Raw genomic sequence first — 19,420 nt, forward strand, 5'->3', positions numbered from 1 at the left:
CTAAAGTATTATGGTCCGTACAAGGTGTTGCAAAAGATTGGTACTATGGCATACAAATTGGAGCTTCCTGCAGCTTCCTGAGTGCACCTAGTTTTCCATGTTTCATGCTTAAAGAAGGTTATTGGTGACAAGCTCCCAATGCAAACAATATTTCCAGAAGTTAACAAGGAAGGAAAAATCATATTGGAACCTGAAGCAGTCACAGAAACAACAACTTGACAGCGGCGAAATCGAACAATTTCGGAGTATCTTGTTAAGTGGAAGAACTTATCCACTGAAGATTCCACATGCGAGGATTAGAAATTTATACGTAAGCATTCAGAACTACTCAAGCGTTGAGGACAACACTTTTTCAAATGAGAGGTTAATGTTAGGTCCCTATAATACTAGTGATTCCCCCATTACTATTGTCATTGTAGCCCTTATTGTTATTGTTGTGCCCCTATTGTCCCCATATTGTTATTATTGCGCCCCATAAAAGCCTACTATTTTTATTGTTGTGCCTCTATAGTATTATTGTTATGTCGACTTTGATTATATTGTGACTCCTTAGACTCCTATATATAGAAAAGAGGTTTTGTCATTTGTATCATCCAAGAATTGTTCATTTGTGTAATGTAAATGAGGTCGCCCCCTCGAAGAGGTTGATTTCTAAGGCATTGATCTTTCTTTTCTATTTTTTTGTGCGCTGGTTTCTACCATAAAATCGAGTCTCCGCGACCACCAGCTTAGGCCCTGGGCACTAAGCCCTTTTATGCCCTATGCGGGCCAAAACCCTATGTTAATGGCTCTGCGCCATTGGTTTATTTATGTGCGAAACAACCAAACACCATCCCAAAGGTCGGAGCTCCCTTTCTCCTAGCTCTTTTATTTGTGTCGTACCCTTGGTCTTGTTTCTATGTGAAACAAACTAAGGGACAAGTCCAAGCGCTTAGCCCAAAACTTTTTATCCATCCCTTGCAATGTGTACACCGAAGTAACCCATTGAGGTAAAACCTACGGGTTGATTTGTCCCGGTGAGGTCCTCTCGACACCAATCTAATTAGCTATCTCGTGTGCACTATCAGTGATGACGTGTCCTGACACCTTTCTTAGTTGCACCTTTTATAAGCCATCAATCTAGTTCTCGCGGGCTTAGTTGACTTACGAGGTCCGCCCGACACCTATCTGATTAGTTGTTGCTATATCAGCGTGCCATCGTGTCCCAGAAAACTCCTATTGGCTCTTAACCTTTGTGCATTTTTATTAACCGTCGAGGTCATACCTCTGGATGACATCACAATTACATCACTCTTGCCATGTGTCACTCAAATTTGGGCCCTTTGGGTACCTGAAAATGCCAAATCTACCTGCCACATGTCACACTCTTATTGGTTGTGTTGACATCATCTTTTGATGTCGTCTAGGCAAATCACTTGTTGCCACCTGTCCTATTGTCAGAGATGAGAGAGAAGGTCCTCTGAGGCCTGTTTTGTGACTATTTCCTTTGTTAATATGTTTTCCAAAAACCATCGGGTTTAAGAACCGCCCTCAGCACCACTCTTGTGAAGTTTGTGGTTTTTGGAGGGGTGACCCCGAGGTGTATCTCCACCGTTGATCTACGAGATCAGAGGTTGGAAAAACCACCTTTTGTGACCACCAAGACCTTTGTCTATGGTGTTGTCGGAAAGTTGCCACGTGGCCTAGCGCTTACCTCTTATGTTCTCCTCTCAAGTCAGCACTATATTGCATGGTTGCGTATTTATGCCTCCGGACTTGCCCTCAGTAGGCTGATCTATCGAGCTAGGGACCTCTCACTCAAATCTCATTGGTCATCTTGCTGATATCATGTCCTGGTGTCAATAGCTCGGTGCTTTTCCTTGGGCGCTAAATCTAACCCGTCAGGGTACGCCTCTGGGCTACCACTTTCGGGTGGGCTCCACCCGATCAATGTATCCCGGTCACTTAAACATGGACCTTATAACAAATACCACCAGTGTTCTCCCTCCAGGGTAACTCCATCGGCCCAACCTATAATGTGGGCTCCTCTGGCCCAATAAAAACAGTTCCCACTGTGAAAGTGTTTGCCACATCTGCTCGATGCTCTTGCTTAGAGGCTTCATCGGTGTTGCCGCTAAGTTTGGAACTTAAGCCAACTTTGGTTATGCGCCAAAGGCTCACCCAAACACCTTTAACTCTACAATCTTTGACTTGGGGTCATAGAACTTTGACTAGCCCTATCTCACGATCCAAGAAGCCAATTTCGAACTTTTCAATATGACTGGAAAGCTCTTTCGGAGCTCTATCCATCTGAGTGGTTTGCATTTACTCTTGAAATTATTTGTTGCTCCATAATTGGATCCAAAGCCTCTGCACCTTTGTACTACCATGTTGCCACTCTTTATTACTAGCAATTGCCCCAAAAGGTGCAAAGAGAGGCCGATAGTTTTTTTAAATTGGAAAAATGGTCTGAGGATAATATTTGTAGATATGTATGCCATATACCATATGTATCGGCAAATTTAAATTTTATATTTCCATCCGAGATTGCTTTTCAATGTTTTGGTACACTAATTATATTTCCCAGTAACATTACCATATTTTTCAAAAGCAATTCAATGCTTGTGCTCATGATATTTAAAAGCTATTCTATTCCTTCTCAAATAAACAGAAAAGCTGTTTAGTTTGCATGGAAAAAACACTTGAATGACCAGGTGTGAGTCACATACACTACCGGCCAATTAGATAAAACAATTGTTTAATTGGCATACAAGAAAAAAAATGGAGGAAGAAATTAGCCACTGCAACCAGTTACTGCGGGAACACCAAATTAAGGAAAAAAAATGATGAAGTAAAGAAATGTTGGTGCCGGATAATTGCAAGAAAGAATCTCAAATCTGTTTAAGATTAGTCTCCAGCATTTCAAGTTGGCAAAGTACTCATGTATATCCATCCATAAATGCATGCCTCCTGAGGAGGAAGCTAGAAGTGAAACATCTGAACCTTCATTGAGTAAAGGTAACCCCTCATTGTAATCATTTCTAGACTAGTATACCCATACAAACAAGGTTTCTGCAGAGATGAAGCATCAACATAGACCCTTCTATTTAACAAAAAGGGGTTTTCTGCTCAATCAGGAGCACCCTTAAATAGGCAAGACTGTTGAGACTTAAATCCCAAAAATAGCCTAATACTTATATTTTTCTAAAGACTAATGTAGAATTTTTGCAACCACAAACCAGTTTAGTCACTGACATAAGCTCATACCTTGCACAAGGTTCAATCAAAAAAAGGATGGCAGAGACACTCATACAGAAACAGATAAGGATGAATTTCTAGCACCCTTGTAGCCTTGAAATAAACAGTTCATTAGCTAATAAGATGCCACAAGTTGATGCATCAACTTGCCTTATGGTGACTTCACCTTAAACAAAATATTTATGAGTATGCAAGCAAGCACACTGGGTTTCCTGACTAAAATATTTATGAGTATGCAAGCAAGCACACTGGGTTTCCTGACTAGAGCATATGCATCAGCATTTCTAAATTTCTTCTCTTGGGATAGCACCAATCAGAAAAAGCTTTTGCACTTACACAACTATACAATTGTTTTGTTTTGGAAAGAAGTGAGTCCCTGGGTAGCCACCTGCTCCAAGGGGGGACATGAAATCTAAATACTAAATATGCAGCAACAAATATACTCAATTGTGTGGATTCTTTGTAGTTTGCCTACTTAAACCAACTTGCCAATACCACAAGCTTGTAGCTTACAGTCGCTCCCCACTGGTAAAGATGGTCAAGACAGATGAACTCTTGGCAGGGTAGAATATATGACTGACATTGCAGCCTACAAGCAGTTCATTCAGCTGCCAAGGAAAATGCTCAAAGATGTATTTGTGCTTTAAGAGATTTCAGCGTCTCAAACTGTGATCAATAAACGATCTTGAATACCAAAATCAGCATTAAATATTAATAAACAAATGTCTTGACTTATCCAGATATGCTTCAATTAACCATTGATCATTTATCCTAACATGTTAACCAGGCAGCACGTTTTTCTTGTTAGTGTCTATATTGGGAATGACAAATAGACCATTTCAGAATGTTTTGATCATATAAATAGCTGGTTTCATTGTATATTTATACTCATCAGTGCACCTATTTATATTCATTGTTCTTCCAACAAAAAAACTCTAATTTCAAAACAAGAAAAGTCAAGCAACGAAGGCTCAAACCAGAAAGAAAAGGCATACAAAATGAAGTTACCATGTAAACATATCTTCAAAATATTTATAGTATGATATAACAACTGGTTGTCTTCAACATCCACTATAAATGTATTGTAATAGGAGAAAAGTTATTGTGGAGCCTCAGACAAACAATATGTTCAAAAGAACCGCTGGCAATGATTCCATTGCAATTTGCATTTTCAAAGTTCATAAAAAACTTGAGAAGATAAGGCATAAAGCAAGCAAATACTATGCTCTTGTGCAAGAAAAGGAAAATATGTAGCTTAAGCATGTGCAAGAAAAGAAAAATATAGTTCCAATCTAACCACTAGAGTGTATTTTCTCACTGCCTTAGCTTAAGCATGTTTAAGGTCAGAATACACACATGCATGCAAGCAGAAGGAATTGAATTGGACAACTGCACAAGAGAATTTTTTCTATTAAGACGTCACATTCAACATGAATGCATGCAAAGTTGCAAACACCAACCATAGAAGGTAAGCTTGATCTGTGCTACTAAACAGCATAAAGTCTTATAATTTTTAAATATATAGAAGGCATAAAGCCTGGAGTTCATTTGAGCATCTGCTTGAGTTAGATTTGTTGATGAAGACTTCAACTTACTTTGCATGCAAACACCTAACAAAGAAGTTGAACTGAATCCTTTCAGTTAATCACCATATGCCAGGCATTTTTTTGGAGAGTAAAAGGCATGCAAATAGAGCTTGTCGCTCAAACATCATGGACGCCTCATCAAACTCTTCTGAATAGGGTATGTACTGGAAATGTACAAGGCAGTTTGGAGTATATAGTTATAAGTGATACCAAGCCAACAACCACTGGTTTTGAGATAAATGGGTTAATAAAGGATACAATAAACACAAAAAGTGAAGATCAAACACTTAGCAAACCTGCACAGTGTAACTTTGTTCATCTCAACATTTAAACGTTGCCCACCAACGTCCATATTGTTCAATGACAAAGCACCCTGGGTTTCTTCTGGCTTGGAATACTCTACATAAAGCAATTCTTTTGAATCTGTTAGCATGAAGTCAATGAGAGTTCCATAGTAACTCTGCAAGCTAAAAGTGGAATATATAGTGGATTTTCCGAATACTAAATCGCGGCCTCGGAATCAATCTGACTAAAGCATCTCTCTGGTTTGGTGGATCTTGGCCAAAATATTGTCTAAGACAAAGCTCTTCATAGACCTCATAGAAATTTCTGGTGCAAACCTCCTGACACAGAGAACAGACACTACAGAAAAGCCACTGCACTAAATCTGTCACATTAGGCTGACCACAACACCAGCGATTCCCAGGTAGGCCAAACCTCTTCCGCATTTGGATCCTCCAATACCCACCATAAAGAAGCCCAAAAGCGCAAAGAATTAGCCCAGCGATAGCAAGAGCTTCCTGAATATCCTCATTATGAATATTCATGGCAGAAAGGGTGAAGATGCAAAAAGGGGCCATGCAAAACAAAATGAAGGTCGCTATGTGTATATACATGTTCGTTCACCCGAAGAAGAAGTGGGTGTTAAGGCAGGACAGAAAATGCCAGTCGACATACATTCAGTTGAATCATCTTTTGAAAATGATAAGGAAGTATGTCGTAATGGAGATGATGTTGTGGCAAATAGCCCAATGGAGCCAGATGATTCAATAAAAGGCGAAGCAACTTCGTTTACTAAGATACCAAAGAATGAATGTACAGTTTTGGGCCCTTATTTGGTGCCAATTTCCGCGAATACTTTTCGGGAAGAAACAATTGATAATACGGAAGACTCAACGCCAACAGATATAAGTTCAGGGAAATCCAGTTTTGAAAATGACAAAGAAGTTCATAATGGAGATGATGTTGTAGAAAGTAGCCCAGTGGAGCACTTGACATCACAGAAAATATCGGAGGATGATCGTTTGTATTCTATCAATGAGACTATTGCCTGTAATGCAACCTTGTGGCCTACAGATTCTAAAGTAAATTCCGATGCAACCCAAACCTTTTGCACAGATAACGAGGATCAAGTCTTTGCTAATCAGACAGGGAATCACATTAGAACTGAATCAGAAATGTCAGATTTTATACAGAAGGAAGAGCACCTTCCACATATTTCTGGGACTGTGAAATCAGTAGCTATTTGTAACCCAGTTGAAAAGATCTTCAATGAGGATGATCATGAGATAAGTGCAGAGAGGGAAAAGGAGGAGATCATTAAGGAGACTCCAGGAAACCACACATTGACAACATCCATTGCAGATGGGGATGATAAGGAAGATTATATTACTGAAGATTGTCAGGTAAGCGCAGTGAAGGAAAAGGAGAAATCGGTAACTGAGACACCAGGAAACAATACATTTGTATCATCCATTACAGATGAGGATTACAAGGAAGACTGTATTGCCCAAAATCATCGGGCAAGTGCACAGAAGGAAAAAGAGCAATCCATGGATGAGACACCAGGAAACAATACATTGGCATCATCCATTGTAGATGATGTTCATAAGGAAGACTGTATTGCCCAAAATCATGGGGCAAGTGCAAATAAGGAAAAAGAGCAATCCATAGATGAGACACCAGGAAACAATACATTGGCATCATCCATTGTAGATGATGTTCACAAGGAAGATTGGAACACCCAAGTATCAACAGTGGGGGAAAATGATGGGATCCTGACCAAGGAAAATAATCACAGTGCTAAAAGACAGAAGGGTAAAGGGAAGATACTGAAGAAGCGATTGATATCAGATCTCATTGCTGTTACCCCATTTGAGCAACTTGAATGCAACGAGGAAAGCTGGAATTGTAAGGCCAAGAGTATGTCAAGAAAAGCAAGAATTGGCAGGCCAAAGAAGGATATAACACGAACATGGGGAGTCTCCAAAGCTGCAGCATACCGATTGAGAAAATTCAAAGAGAATTCAAATTATAGTTCTACAGTTCGAGAAAAACCAGATTTAGGATCTGTAAAAATTAAGAGAAAACCACAATGCTTGGATGTTTCATATCAATCTTCAGCATCGGCAAAGTCTCTGGAGGTACACCTCTAAGCTCTTTCTTGTTAGCTTGTCAAAATTCCTCGAATTCTGAGCTTGCTTTTTTACTTTCTTTCTTGAAAGCCCTTTTTAACACGCTACAAGATACCTGACTCATGACGTGTCTACAGAATTATGATGCTTTATTACTGGAATTTAAACACTTAAATTGTTAACACATTTATACAATTTTTGGGGGTTCAAGGTGAATAATATTTTAGCAGGATACATATACATCACCAAAAATATATTGTTCTGATCTATGTTATCCACTTATACTTCATCACAAGCCAGAACGGCTCTGTTAACTAGTCAGTTATATTCTCTGCATGCTCTTCTAGTGGAAATGCCTCATGTCGTCTGAATTCTGAAAATAGTAACCATTGATAGATATTCCTGTGTTGGTGATAAATGATTTCTTCTACTCTCAGCTCTAATTTCACTCCATCTTAAATTCTGTCTTAATTTCTTCTACTCTCAGCTCTAATTTCCCTCCATCTTAAATTCTGTCTTTTTCTTTAACGTGAATCTGTTTCTGTGTTGGGTCTTGACAGATATATCATTTCCTAAATGTTGTGGATCTATAGAGATTAAACGTACTTTGAAATATTAGGTCTTTCGGGCACTTTTTTCTTCAGAGGCATGTTACTCAAACATTCCACTGCATTAGTTACTGGTTATCTTTGTCATCTCATACGCCTCTTTCTTGTGAGCTCGTCGAGATTCTTTCTTTTTCCTTTTTTTCTAAAATCATTTTTAACATGCTACAAGATGCCTGAATGATGACATTTCTACAGAACTGTTCAGCTGTACAAATGTATACAATTTTTGGGGGTTCGGCAAATTTAAATTTTATATTTCCATCCGAGATTGCTTTTCAATGTTTTGGTACACTAATTATATTTCCCAGTAACATTACCATATTTTTCAAAAGCAATTCAATGCTTGTGCTCAGGATATTTAAAAGCTATTCTATTTCTTCTCAAATAAACAGAACAGCTGTTTAGTTTGCATGGAAAAAACACTTGAATGACCAGGTGTGAGTCACATACACTACCGGCCAATTAGATAAAACAATTGTTTAATTGGCATACAAGAAAAAAAAAATGGAGGAAGAAATTAGCCACTGCAACCAGTTACTGCGGGAACACCAAATTAAGGGAAAAAAATGAAGTAAAGAAATGTTGGTGCCGGATAATTGCAAGAAAGAATCTCAAATCTGTTTAAGATTAGTCTCCAGCATTTCAAGTTGGCAAAGTACTCATGTATATCCATCCATAAATGCATGCCTCCTGAGGAGGAAGCTAGAAGTGAAACATCTGAACCTTCATTGAGTAAAGGTAACCCCTCATTGTAATCATTTCTAGACTAGTATACCCATACAAACAAGGTTTCTGCAGAGATAAAGCATCAACATAGACCCTTCTATTTAACAAAAAGGGGTTTTCTGCTCAGTCAGGAGCACCCTTAAATAGGCAAGACTGTTGAGACTTAAATCCCAAAAATAGCCTAATACTTATATTTTTCTAAAGACTAATGTAGAATTTTTGCAACCAAAAACCAGTTTAGTCACTGACATCAGCTCATACCTTGCACAAGGTTCAATCAAAAAAAGGATGGCAGAGACACTCATACAGAAACAGATAAGGATGATTTTCTAGCACCCTTGTAGCCTTGAAATAAATAGTTCATTAGCTAATAAGATGCCACAAGTTGATGCATCAACTTGCTTATGGTGACTTCACCTTAAACAAAATATTTATGAGTATGCAAGCAAGCACACTGGGTTTCCTGACTAAAGCATATGCATCAGCATTTCTAAATTTCTTCTCTTGGGATAGCACCAATCAGAAAAAGCTTTTGCACTTACACAACTATACAACTGTTTTGTTTTGGAAAGAAGTGAGTTCCTGGGTAGCCACCTGCTCCAAGGGGGGACATGAAATCTAAATACTAAATATGCAGCAACAAATATACTCAATTGTGTGGAAACTTTGTAGTTTGCCTACTTAAACCAACTTGCCAATACCACAAGCTTGTAGCTTACAGTCGCTCCCCACTGGTAAAGATGGTCAAGACAGATGAACTCTTGGCAGGGTAGAATATATGACTGACATTGCAGCCTACAAGCAGTTCATTCAGCTGCCAAGGAAAACGCTCAAAGATGTATTTGTGCTTTAAGAGATTTCAGCGTCTCAAACTGTGATCAATAAACGATCTTGAATATCAAAATCAGCATTAAATATTAATAAGCAAATGTCTTGACTTATCCAGATATGCTTCAATTAACCATTGATCATTTATCCTAACATGTTAACCAGGCAGCACGTTTTTCTTGTTAGTGTCTAGACTCTATATTGAGAATGACAAATAGACCATTTCAGAATGTTTTGATCATATAAATAGCTGGTTTCATTGTATATTTATACTCATCAGTGCACCTATTTATATTCATTGTTCTTCCAACAAAAAAACTCTAATTTCAAAACAAGAAAAGTCAAGCAACGAAGGCTCGAACCAGAAAGAAAAGGCATACAAAATGAAGTTACCATGTAAACGTATCTTCAAAATATTTATAGTATGATATAACAACTGGTTGTCTTCAACATCCACTATAAATGTATTGTAATAGGAGAAAAGTTATTGTGGAGCCTCAAACAAACAATATGTTCAAAAGAACCGCTGGCAATGATTCCAGTGCAATTTGCATTTTCAAAGTTCATAAAAAACTTGAGAAGATAAGGCATAAAGCAAGCAAATACTATGCTCTTGTGCAAGAAAAGGAAAATATGAAGCTTAAGCATGTGCAAGAAAAGAAAAATATAGTTCCAATCTAACCACTAGAGTGTATTTTCTCACTGCCTTAGCTTAAGCATGTTTAAGGTCAGAATACACACATGCATGCAAGCAGAAGGAGTTGAATTGGACAACTGCACAAGAGAATTTTTTCTATTAAGACGTCACATTCAACATGAATGCATGCAAAGTTGCAAACACCAACCATAGAAGGTAAGCTTGATCTGTGCTACTAAACAGCATAAAGTTTTATAATTTTTAAATATATAGAAGGCATAAAGCCTACCATAGAAGGTAAGCTTGATCTGTGCTACTAAACAGCATAAAGTTTTATAATTTTTAAATATATAGAAGGCATAAAGCCTGGAGTTCATTTGAGCATCTGCTTGAGTTAGATTTGTTGATGAAGACTTCAACTTACTTTGCATGCAAACACCTAACAAAAAAGTTGAACTGAATCCTTTCAGTTAATCACCATATGCCAGGCATTTTTTTGGAGAGTAAAAGGCATGCAAATAGAGCTTGTCGCTCAAACATCATGGACGCCTCATCAAACTCTTCTGAATAGGGTATGTACTGGAAATGTACAAGGCAGTTTGGAGTATATAGTTATAAGTGATACCAAGCCAACAACCACTGGTTTTGAGATGAATGGGTTAATAAAGGATACAATAAACACAAAAAGTGAAGATCAAACACTTAGCAAACCTGCACAGTGTAACTTTGGTCATCTCAACATTTAAACGTTGCCCACCAACGTCCATATTGTTCAATGACAAAGCACCCTGGGTTTCTTCTGGCTTGGAATACTCTACATAAAGCAATTCTTTTGAATCTGTTAGCATGAAGTCAATGAGAGTTCCATAGTAACTCTGCAAGCTAAAAGTGGAATATATAGTGGATTTTCCGAATACTAAATCGCGGCCTCGGAATCGATCTGGCTAAAGCATCTCTCTGGTTTGGTGGATCTTGGCCAAAATATTGTCTAAGACAAAGCTCTTCATAGACCTCATAGAAATTTCTGGTGCAAACCTCCTGACACAGAGAACAGACACTACAGAAAAGCCACTGCACTAAATCTGTCACATTAGGCTGACCACAACACCAGCGATTCCCAGGTAGGCCAAACCTCCTCCGCATTTGGATCCTCCAATACCCACCATAAAGAAGCCCAAAAGCGCAAAGAATTAGCCCAGCGATAGCAAGAGCTTCCTGAATATCCTCATTATGAATATTCATGGCAGAAAGGGTGAAGATGCAAAAAGGGGCCATGCAAAACAAAATGAAGGTCGCTATGTGTATATACATGTTCCTGAATCCTAGTCTTTCCATGTTCCACCCAAAAACACAGAACCCACAAAATGTTGAAAAAACTACAACAGAATGATCACTGCTGCAGTCAAATAGACCTCCCTGCCATTCTGGTTTAGGTTCCATTCTTTTACTATCTCTTAGAAGAAAAGAGTATTTCTTTTCAAGTAGCATACATGTAGATTCGCCATTTACAGGGTTATCACCTATCTGAGTAAGATCTGCTTGAGCCTCCAAATCAGTTTCAGCTTCGTAATCCTTTCTGAGAGGACTGAGGATTAGATATAGAGCAACTGCAACAGCAACACCTATTGAAACGCCTTCGCTCGAATCCACAGCAATAGCCCGATGCTCTGATCTCTTATAAACCCAATTGAGACAAAAGACCGCATACTGTCCAAAAATTGTCAGTTGCAGAAGTAGCACTACTACCATAATGTGCACCCTTTCATGAGGTTTGTAACTTTCATTTTTGCAGTAGACCTTTCTAAGCTTGACAATGTCCTCTGGTTTCCATCTAATGAGAAGTGAAAGATGATAAAAAAGCTTTGGGTGTTCGTAGAGGCACAACAGGGTAAAGAGAGCATTTATAATTTGATTTTTGACCTCGTACCAGACATCCCTCTGTTTCTTTGTAGGCAGGGCCCTATTCAGAATGCCAGCCATAAGCAAAAATAGAATAGCTCCAGAAACTACCACGGCAATCCCCCATATCAAGAGAAACCCATTGGGCAATGTACAGCAATATTTTGTTGGCATCTAGTGTTATAACCATGGAGTAATTTTATGATCAAATTTAGGTTTTTTTCCCACCTGAAAAATTAAAAATGGCGAATGAGAAACATACGGATTTGACATTCCATTTTTTCGTATTCAGATGAGTTGAATACCGGAGTCTCTCAAGCCATCAATGAGGGACTTAACCTTCCTGTGGTATTTCTGTTCCCTCTTCATGAAGACTGAGACTGCGGGGATGTCCTAGAAGAGGATTCTGTTCCCTCTTCATGAAGACTGAGACTGCGGGGATGTCCTAGAAGAGGATTCTGTTCCCTCTTCATGAAGACTGAGACTGCGGGGATGTCCTAGAAGAGGAGACGCTGCCCCAATATCTTTCCGATCTTGCCAGCTGCGGACACATCCCGAGTGGACTCCAGTGATGTGCAAAGTACCTGCTCCTGCGAGCAGACAAATGACACTACCGTGGCGGTGGGAGTGTGAAATACTTGGGCTGTGATGTACTTGTTTCACCATGTTTGCTTAATTAACTGATTCCCATAAGAGTTTCTTATGTAAATGTTATAAACAATTTAACATAAATCATATGCTGAACAGCAGCAAAATCATAACAAAGAACATAAAAAATACAACACACAACACAAAGATCTGATGAGGATTTCAAAGCAGGCAGGAAAAGGAACAGGTCAGCAAACGGATTTGTGAACTGATATATATATATATATATATATATCCAAACCATCAAACACCAAATATGCAAAGCCTGCTTATAGCATGTAAGGATGAATATACAAAAATGACACCAAGTGTGATACATATCTTAAAACAAAATATATAAACATCAAGGATCTAAATGGTGGCCTCTAGACTCTAGAGTCCATAATCCTATTACATGTCCTTTTGTTAGATATGTGTTGTATTCTTTGCATCCTGTCAATGATCATGTGGAAAGTTGAGGGAACAACATGGGTTTTGGGGTGGAACTGACCAACCAAATAAATAAACAACCAAAAAGAAAGGGTCCACTGTAGTTGGTTTTCCCTGTTTTTTTCTGAAATGGTGGGTCCAAATCAGTTTAGGACAAGAATAGGCTCAAACATAAAATTCAGTATGAGACATACAGTCTTATAAGGGCCAGTCAGATGGCTAGCTTGAACCAGAAAAATAGCTGGTTCAGGTTCAGCCAATTTTTAAACCCCAGTTTTAAGGAAAGATTATATGCCAAACACACAATAGTTCAACGTGTCAACGGATAGCCACAGAATCAGTGATAAATATAAATCACAAGTATAACATTTATAACTCATGCTCTTGCATAATTTGTCTTCTCAAACCAATCATACAATTTTATATGCCATTTATATTTCAAAATAATCTGTCCTTTACAAAGTATCAGATAGAAAACATTACAATACAGCTTGGAGAGATGCAATAACCAGTATGTTATCATTTGTATAGAACTAAATTCATATTTAAGTTTAACCCAAAGAATATTAAAAAAAGGTGATAGAAGTGTACAGATTTTGTTATCCAAAGCAGCTAAAAGTATGAAGCTAACATCACAATTTAAAATTCTGATACTTCTACAGAACACACAGATTCAATAAGTCAAAAAAAAAAATCAGAATTCAAAGACCTGTATGAAGCTAACATCACAATTTAAAATTCTGATACTTCTACAGAACAGACAGATTCAATAAGTCAGAGAAAAAAATCAGAATTCAAAGACCTGCTCATTTAAAGTTAGAGATAAACTATAGAGAAAAAAGGAAAACGAAAATGAGAATGCCATGAACCTCGTTTTACATATACTTTTGTAGATGTAGCATATCTTGTTTCATAGAAGACAGCCTTGAGCTTTACAAAAAGGCTTAAGAAGGATTCTCCTAACTCCTTAGGGAACTTCAAACCTTTCTCTTTGTGCAACACCATATACAAGATTATTTCTAAGGTAATACCGTAATAGAAAGAAGGCTCAACAACATCTCTCAAATATCTTGTCCTCTAAAATGTTTAATTTCCTCTCAAGTAGGCAAATTCATGATGCAATGAATATAGCACCAAGGAATCTTCACTCTACTAAGGTAAAGAGATTGATTGTTATGGCAATTATATAGGAATCCAACGGAGAGGATAGTTGTACTTGTATTCAAGACTCATTCTCATCCATACAATATTAAGTCTCCTGACATCAAGTTTCTGCATTCCACTTGGTTTCATACACCCATTTGCAATTAACCAAATTCTTATTGCTGGGCAATGGGACTAGATCCTAAAGTTGAGTTTTCATTAAGAGTGATATAAGCAACAACCATAGCATAATTCCATTTGAGAGTTTAATGTCTAATTGAAGGTAAAAAATAGTATCTGCATCAACCTTGGAAATAAGAGAATGCAGATCTGCTTTTGTCAACATCCAAGTTCTCCTTCGAGGAGAGGGCGTTGAATAACAGAAGTAGACCACAAAGCTATTGATCATGACCTAAATCATGGTAAAGCAAGAATAGGAATTTTGTTATAACACTATGATGAGGTGGCACAATCGATAAAAGATCATGGAGAGCCACCTGAGTAGACGAGGCTTCAGTACTGGTAGTACCCAACAAGTCATAAATAAGGCCTCATCATGGAATATTCATTGCAACACTATAGGGAAGGCAAAAGAAGCACCCAAAATAAGACGATCATCCTCTACAATGAAATTGGTGTAAGATCTTTGTGGACCGTGGGGAATAATGTAATCAAAGCCAACATCCCTCCTTTCAACCACCTCATTGGTGGAAGGATCGCACAAGGAATATGCCTCAGATGTTTCACTATAGCATGGTGGCTTGTAGGTTGTAACTTTTGTTCATTTGTTTGGGAATAAGGACCCATGCACAATATATCCAAAGTCTTTAAAATGCATATCAAAGGATTTGTAACTAAGCCATCTCTAAAACTATGCCAAACATCTTGCGTAGGCATCTATTTGATGATTACAAAACACTAGTTCTCCCAACAAACATCCTTCACATACACCACAAAGTCATTGAATTAGTGGAAGGCCGTCTGCCATCCTTAGACAACCCATATAACGAAAGGCCCCAAGTTGGTAATGGCCCAAGCAATAATGTCATTGGTATTGGCAAACAAGATAATCCACTTCATTTTGAAGGAGATGAAGATTTACCCAACTTATAGCATGGTGGCATGTAGGTTGAAACTTTTGTGCATTTCTTTGCAAATAAGGACCCATGCACAAAATCCAAAGACTTTAAAATGCACATAAAAGGATTTGTAACCATCCCAACTCTAAAAATGTCAAACATCTTGCATAACCGTCCTATTGATAATTACAAAACACTAATTCTCCCAACAAGCATCCTTCATATACACCACTAGGTCGTTGAATTGGTGGAAGGCCATCTGCTAAACTTTGAAAACCCATATCACAAAAGGCCCTAATGTTGGTAATGTCACTATTTGCTAGTGTCAATGGTATTGGCAACTACTGTAGAGAATAAACTTCATTTCGCAAGAGAATAGGATTTCCCCAACTTATACTTCTACTTGTATTCATCACATTAATTGGAAGCAGTGACTTTAAAATCGTCATTTATGTCCCTGATAGCCCCATAGTTTTAAAATTCGACCGATTCGAAACGGAAACGGCCGAGTTGATCCGTTTCATTGCCCAGAAATGTGACTCGGTGGAGGAAACGGTTCAGTAGGCCGAGTCATGGCTGACTCGGCCAACTCGGTCGTTTCCGTATTGACTCGGCCGAGTCATAACCAGTGGCCTGTAACCCCATCAAAACAGCGATTTGACATTTTTTTAATGAAATTTTGAAGTGTTTGCTGATTGGTTTGGACTCCAATGTGTTTTATGAATTAGTTAAATGTTATTTGGGGTCCATTTCCCCCTCCCAAACCCTATTTAACACACTCAAATGCTCTCTACTATTGATATGCTATTCAAATTTCATGGTAATGTTAAATTCTTAAAGTAAAAGTGGCATTCTCCTTAATCTTCATTTTCATCCTTTTACTTAAATTTTTAACATTACCATGAAATGACTCAGGATGTTTGAGAGTGGTTTCGGCCTCATTGGATTTCATATGGAGAAAGTAGAATTTTAGATTTCATTCAAAATCCAGCAGACTTATCAGTTTTTCAGGATTTCAGGATTGGAGGATTGCAATGTTTCCATTGAATTTTGTCATGTATTAGGGTATGGAACACGTATTTAATCAAGAGCACCAATCCCTCGATGTTCCTTGATGTTATGACATTGGTTGTCGAACTCCTCTGGGATTCGCTCCCAAACCAGGAGCTTTTGAAAATATCGCTCTCGCTCCCGTTTTCACTCTCACTCCCCACTTTCGCTCCTGCTCCCAACTTCCAAGTAACACTGAGCCAGATGATGTTGGAAACTCTAGCAGTAGCCAGTAGTACTGGTCACAGACTTTTGTTGTAGAGGCCATTTATAGCCTCCTTGGTTATGTGTTTTTGTTTTGATCTCTATATCATCATCGTGTATGTATTGGACAATGCATTGGGTGCCATTTTGATATAATGGATATATTCATGAGCCTACTTTGATCATATGTTTTCTTCTATCTATATTCTAATGCTGTGCGTTTGGAAACATGAATGAAAATCTTTAAAATTATGTGTTTTTATAAAAAAATAAATATTTAATGTATTTTTGACAATGACCGAGTCATTGAAATCGAGCCGGCCGAGTCAATACCGAGTCGGAGTCGGAGTCGACCCTCGGCCGAGTCGGAGTCAGAGTTTTAAAACATTGGATAGCCCTTCTCAATCTAAAAGCCAAAACTCTACCATTTTGTTTGGGAGAGTGTTGTCTACCTCTTTGTTGGTGTAAGTGATGTCATATATAGAAAGAATATTTGGTCCTATACCGAGATCATCATCCACAAATAACATGTGACCAACACTACCCCAAAAAAATCTACAATATGTTTTAATTGAAAATAAGGGGGAGTGCACTAACCTAAAAAGGGGCACAAAACTGCAAAACCTTCCTTGAAATGACCAAAAACAAAAAAACTTCATCCAAAAAATTGGTCATCGTAGAAAACCGCTAAAGCATCCACTCATGTCAAGGGTCATACCAGTCTTTACAATATGTAGCTATGGGATGAAAAAATTTACTGTCTCACAGAAGTTGAAAAAGAAACAGAACCAGCAGAGGGTCAAAACAGGAAGAAGGAAGTAAACAGCACAGCAAACTGATTTGTGAACAGATTTTACTTATGGTTCCACCATAGATGGTTTCCCCTGTTTTTTTTCTGAAATGGTGGGTATAAACCAGTTTAGAACGAGAATAGGCTCAACCAGAAAAATCCAGTATGAAACTAGCATAAAGTCCTGTTAAAAGGCCAGTACTAGGTTGAATCAGAAAACCAGCTGGTTCAAGTTCGGCCAATTTTGAAACACTGGTTTTAAAGATAGATAATGTGTTAAACATGCAATAGTTTAACATGTCAATGAAAGGCCACAGAATCAGTGATAAATATAAATCACAATTGAATCATACAGTATGCCATTTATAACTAATTCTCTTGCATAATTTGTCCTTTACAAAGTACCAGATAGACAACATTACAGTACAGCTTGGAGAGCTACAATAACCAACATCATTGAATCATAACCCAAGTAATCACTAATGGCATGCTGCTCTAACATTTCCTCCTATTAAGGGCCCACCACCCTCTAGGATAATCATGAGACCTATACCCAGAGTTATTCCATGCTTAGCCATTTTCCATCTTTCAATAGGTATGGCTGTTGGAAAAATATAACCAGAGACTCATGCATAGAATGATTCGCCATAACACCCAAAGGGTTAACTCAATCAGTTGCATCAACCTCCTAATGAACGTTACCAACAAGGAGGCCATAGGTCACACCTCACAGGTTAACATCCAATTGAATCCCTCAGGGTTACCAGCCATTATTGTGGTTGCTGGTTGAGCCATCCTCCATCTGGATACTACAGGGAAGATGAACAGAGATCCTGCAAGGTTTCTTTGGGGAAAAATGTTTCACTGTAAATTATACTTTCACCCTTGTAGGCAGTTCTAATATTCAGATTATAAGAAATTTCACAATGGATTGCCGCAACCTATATAGCAAATATTGCTTCATCAATACCACAATGTCACCTTGTAATATAGCCTTGACAATTTAGTGAATTTCTAACCCATGCATTGCAAGACTGCCACTTCACCATCTCATATTTGTTCAATTGTTTTTGCTTCCACCTATTTCCCAAAATTCAAATCCAATTGACATTTTTATGATAAATTCAATGATATTGCAGTGGCTAGAATACACCACCTATGAACAGATGCAATGCTGATTATAATGGACAACCACCGACAACCCGACTTATAAGCACCTAGGCAGATCAACAACCCCCTTGCGGGTAGGGTTTCGACCACTCGTTCTTGTGAGGAGAATCAAATCAGATGGGACAATATAGTGCCCCAAGTTTCAACAAACCGGATCAGCCAGTCATAAATTAGCTTCCTTAATACTGCAGTGGAAAGCATCAACAACCTATCAAGAAGTAGAACAGTAATTACACTATAGAATCATCCGGCCCCACTTAATGGAAACTGGGCTGATCAACAGCCCACTTGTAGATAGAACTTCAGCCACTATTTGTGAGAATTGAAAGATGGTGGGAGTTATAACAGCACCCCACCCCCCCCCCCCACCCCCCGTCACCAACCCAACTGTTTCTCCAGGCGAAATTGACTTTCATGATAAAAGGATACAGATCTAAATTTGATGGTCACGAGTGTATTTCTTTATTACTGTGGTTGCAAGCATCCACGACCTAAGAGATGGGACACTACTTACACTGTACAACTACCCAACCAACTTAATGGCCCCAGGGAAGATCAACAGCCCCCTTGCAGGTTCGGCCACCACTAATTGTGAGATTAAACCCCGCTGGGGAATAACAGCTCCCCACTTCACGGACCCAGCTCACCTCTCATGACCCAATTAGATTTCATGAAAATTGATGCAGATCTAAAATTTGATGGTCACAACATCCAAGTTAAGTGTGTTACCAACGCCAACTGATAATGACATTAGCACCGTCTAGTTTCAAAATACCCCGTTCAGGTAAATTTAACACAAAATTCATTTACCTATTTAATTCATTGCAAACAATATGTAATATATTCAGAGAATAGGAAATCAACAAAAGCAGGATAAAGCCCAATAACATGAAAAAACATATTGTTGCTCTAGGGCTTTTTTACCATTCGCTGATTATTTTGATTGAATTTGCAAACAGAATGGGGAGACTG

The 19,420-nt window shown here is 38.3% G+C and overlaps 1 protein-coding gene across 1 annotated transcript; it reads right to left on the minus strand.

The window, feature by feature from the left end:
* Positions 1-10,510: 10,510 nt before the first annotated feature.
* Positions 10,511-12,109, minus strand: LOC149207453 (uncharacterized). Its single transcript, XM_089398043.1, has 3 exons — positions 11,072-12,109; positions 10,762-10,911; positions 10,511-10,615 (listed from the first exon to the last, which is right to left on the minus strand). The coding sequence occupies exons 1-3, from the start codon at positions 12,107-12,109 to the stop codon at positions 10,511-10,513; spliced, it is 1,293 nt and encodes a 430-aa protein (XP_089254169.1).
* Between the last annotated feature and the right edge of the window lie 7,311 nt (positions 12,110-19,420).

The sequence above is a fragment of the Pinus tabuliformis genome, chromosome 1_2 (assembly GCF_031772625.1).
Source record: "Pinus tabuliformis cultivar Carrire ecotype Pingquan chromosome 1_2, CPIR1, whole genome shotgun sequence".
Classification (NCBI taxonomy): domain Eukaryota; kingdom Viridiplantae; phylum Streptophyta; class Pinopsida; order Pinales; family Pinaceae; genus Pinus; species Pinus tabuliformis.

What these genes read in the sequence shown, in the direction of transcription:
- LOC149207453 (XM_089398043.1), bottom strand. Translation starts at nt 12,109, where the DNA reads ATGCCAACAAAATATTGCTGTACATTGCCCAATGGGTTTCTCTTGATA. An exon ending in TCTGTTCTCTGTGTCAGGAG is followed by an intron (nt 10,912 to 11,071) that starts GTTTGCACCAGA and finishes TTTAGCTTGCAG; the next exon opens with AGTTACTATGGAACTCTCAT. An exon ending in TAAATGTTGAGATGACCAAA is followed by an intron (nt 10,616 to 10,761) that starts GTTACACTGTGC and finishes GTACATTTCCAG; the next exon opens with TACATACCCTATTCAGAAGA.